We start from the raw sequence: 2,874 nt of genomic DNA, 5'->3' as shown, positions 1-2,874 counted from the left end.
TGAGTGGATGTCATTTACAAGTATATAAACCTAATGTATAGATACTTTAGCAGCTACTGGTCATGTTAGCAGCAGAAATTTTTCAGATTCTTTTCCTTCTTGAAAATTTCATTTTTTGGGAGGTAAGCAATAGAATTTTCATAAGTCCTCTATACTTTGTTTCATCCATTGAATGCAAATTGAGACACTCAAATGCACCCAAACTGTAACATTTTCAAATCACTATCTATGATCTCTCATGCAGAAGGTTATACTGATTAGGCATGTATCATTGGTTAATAGTAAACCTTGGAATATTGTAAGGCAGATTCATGTAAGCTAAATCAGAACTTCACTATAGTCAATTTGAATGCGTTGCTATTTTAAGTTCCAATGAAACGATATTACCCAAGAAACATAAAAAGAAACCAATATTAAAAAGTAATTAGTTGGAAATTAAGTTGCACAAAGGAAAATTAACAATCTGGACATCTTGATGATTTAGGAAACGTTAAATTGCTAAGATTAGCTTCCGTTTATATTACCTCAGAATCTGTTAAGACGAAACACTGAAATCTGACAAGCGGTGATCCATTACTGGTTAACACATGCGATTTCTCAACAACTTGCACAAGCACTGTCCACCTTTTCATCTTGTCTTGGACTTCATGCACTGAAAGGCATCTCCTTGCCATTGTTATTTACAATAATAAGAAAGACACATAATCAGTTTGCAAGTTAAAAGAGAAGAAATTCTGGAACATTCAGCAAAACTGAAACTAAATCACAGAACGACAAATTTACTTGGCAGCTATGCTAGAAGTTTCAAGAACTTCTCTAAATACAATTTTTTTTGTCTGATCTATTCTAGGTTTGTCAAAAAATGGAGGTTTAATGAGCACTTTGACTTGAGAAGCCATTCTTGCTCGTGATAATGCAACATAGAATTGCTCATGGGAAAACACTGATTCCTTTAAGTAGATACCAACATAATCTAGTGTTTGTCCTTGAGATTTGTTTATTGTCATGGCAAAGCACAAGAAAATTGGAAACTAAGTTCTTGTATATGGAATAGGATATTATTCATCAGTTGGAGATTGTATGGAAATTCTATGAATGAACACATATTTTCTAGCAAAATCTCTCACAGCTATTTGAGCATGAATGACATGTTTGCTCAAACTTTTACAAATTAATCTTGTTCCACTGCAAAGACAGTCTAGGTTTCTAAGCAATATCATAGGAACACCAGGTTTCAAGATTAGTCTATAAGGCGGAAGGACACTAGGAGATAATATGTTTAAATAATCTTCATATTGAACTTGATTGTTTGGATTCAAAACTCGATCAAAACTCAGATATTCTACTGCTGTGCCTGGGAATTTTTCAATTAAGATGTCATTCACTTCATCCACAAAGTGATTCTTTGTGGTGAGGATTGTTCGATTTAATGGCAAGGCAAGATTTTCTAATCTATGTTGAATGTGGGGATAAACCATATCTTATCAGATCATGAAGTGATGCATTCTGTGAACCGTTGCTAACTAAATAGAAGAAGGCAGTTGTATGAGACTGTTGTCTTCAGCTAGTTCAGTGCCATCGCCAACCCTTAATAAGAAATCAATGAATGAGTGATCAAATCGAGCCCTCATGTTTTGTGTGAGCTCTAAGTTTTCAAGAGTTGGCCAAATAGGGGAATTAATCAAAGAAGCAACAACGGTTTCAGATTGGCTTCCCTTACGAACCACTGGAAAGGTTTGCCTGAAATCACCCTCAAGAACAATCATTTTCCCACCAAAGATCTTACCTGAATTCATAAGATCTCTACGAAAATCATTTAGAGCTTCAATCGCAGATTCTTGCACATTGGAGCCTCATCCCAAATAATTAATTTGCATTCCTTAATCATACCTGCCAAACTGCTTTGTTTACTAATTTTGTATGCTCTATCCTCTGAGGTATCAATTGGTATTTTAAACTGAGAGTGAACGGTTCTACCTCTAGGTAGTGTTGATGCAGCAATGCCTGATGTGGCTATCGCTAATGCTATATAACTCTTTGACCTAATATCAACCAACAAAGCTCTATAAAGAAAAGATTTTCTAGTTCCACCAGGGCCATCAACAAAAAATACACCACTCTTATTTTCATAAATTCTTTTAAATATAACTTCAAATGCATGCCTCTGATTTTGATTGAGTAAAGAAATCGCATTTAAGTCCTCTTCAAGGACTTTTATGCTTTTTTCAACCAATACCTCTCTTGTTTGGTTCTCTATATCTGAGAATAAGAAATTATTAGGAAGTAAGCCAAATGAAACTATATTTTTTTCCATTGACTGTAGAAAACCATTTATTTACTCTAAAACTTTTCTTTTGATTTCTCTAGGAGACAAATCAGTATTTCTCATGAAATCTTCGGACATGACAGCCTCAAATTTTATCCATAGCTATTTGGGGTTATTAGGACAGGAGTAAACTAATAGCATAGCAAAAAGTCGTCTCATTTCATAAGCCATATGAAATAGAGACGCTTCTTGTAGATAAATTTCTTGGCTATCATCATCCTCAAGTAAGCCGCGCAAAAGAGCTGCCTCACGAAAGGTGCTGACTTGCACTCCATTGTGAGTCATTAAGTCTTCAAAAGACTTTGGACCATGGACTTTAGACAAAAGAAGCCTGGGGTAATATCTTTCTCCCTCAAATGGATGAGCTGTATTTATTCAACCTACAAAATCTCCCTTATCTCTAATTTTCCAGCACTTTTCGTCAGCTAACCATACAAAATGGTCTGGAAATTGAGCATATGTGCAATTTAGCTCTTGTGTAACTGAATCTGTTCTATTCATATAGAAAAATTCAATTAGCATTGTCTTCCTATTTCTTGGATTTTTGA

The 2,874-nt window shown here is 34.8% G+C and overlaps 1 protein-coding gene across 1 annotated transcript; it reads right to left on the bottom strand.

The window, feature by feature from the left end:
* Positions 1-1,523: 1,523 nt before the first annotated feature.
* On the bottom strand, positions 1,524-2,611 carry LOC113774336. Its single transcript, XM_027318883.1, has 3 exons — positions 2,449-2,611; positions 1,891-2,259; positions 1,524-1,786 (listed from the first exon to the last, which is right to left on the bottom strand). The coding sequence occupies exons 1-3, from the start codon at positions 2,609-2,611 to the stop codon at positions 1,524-1,526; spliced, it is 795 nt and encodes a 264-aa protein (XP_027174684.1).
* Between the last annotated feature and the right edge of the window lie 263 nt (positions 2,612-2,874).

Source organism: Coffea eugenioides, chromosome 6 (genome assembly GCF_003713205.1).
Source record: "Coffea eugenioides isolate CCC68of chromosome 6, Ceug_1.0, whole genome shotgun sequence".
Lineage (NCBI taxonomy): Eukaryota > Viridiplantae > Streptophyta > Magnoliopsida > Gentianales > Rubiaceae > Coffea > Coffea eugenioides.
The sequence above is the reverse complement of the archived record's forward strand: the minus strand, read 5'-3'. Positions and strand labels throughout refer to the sequence as shown.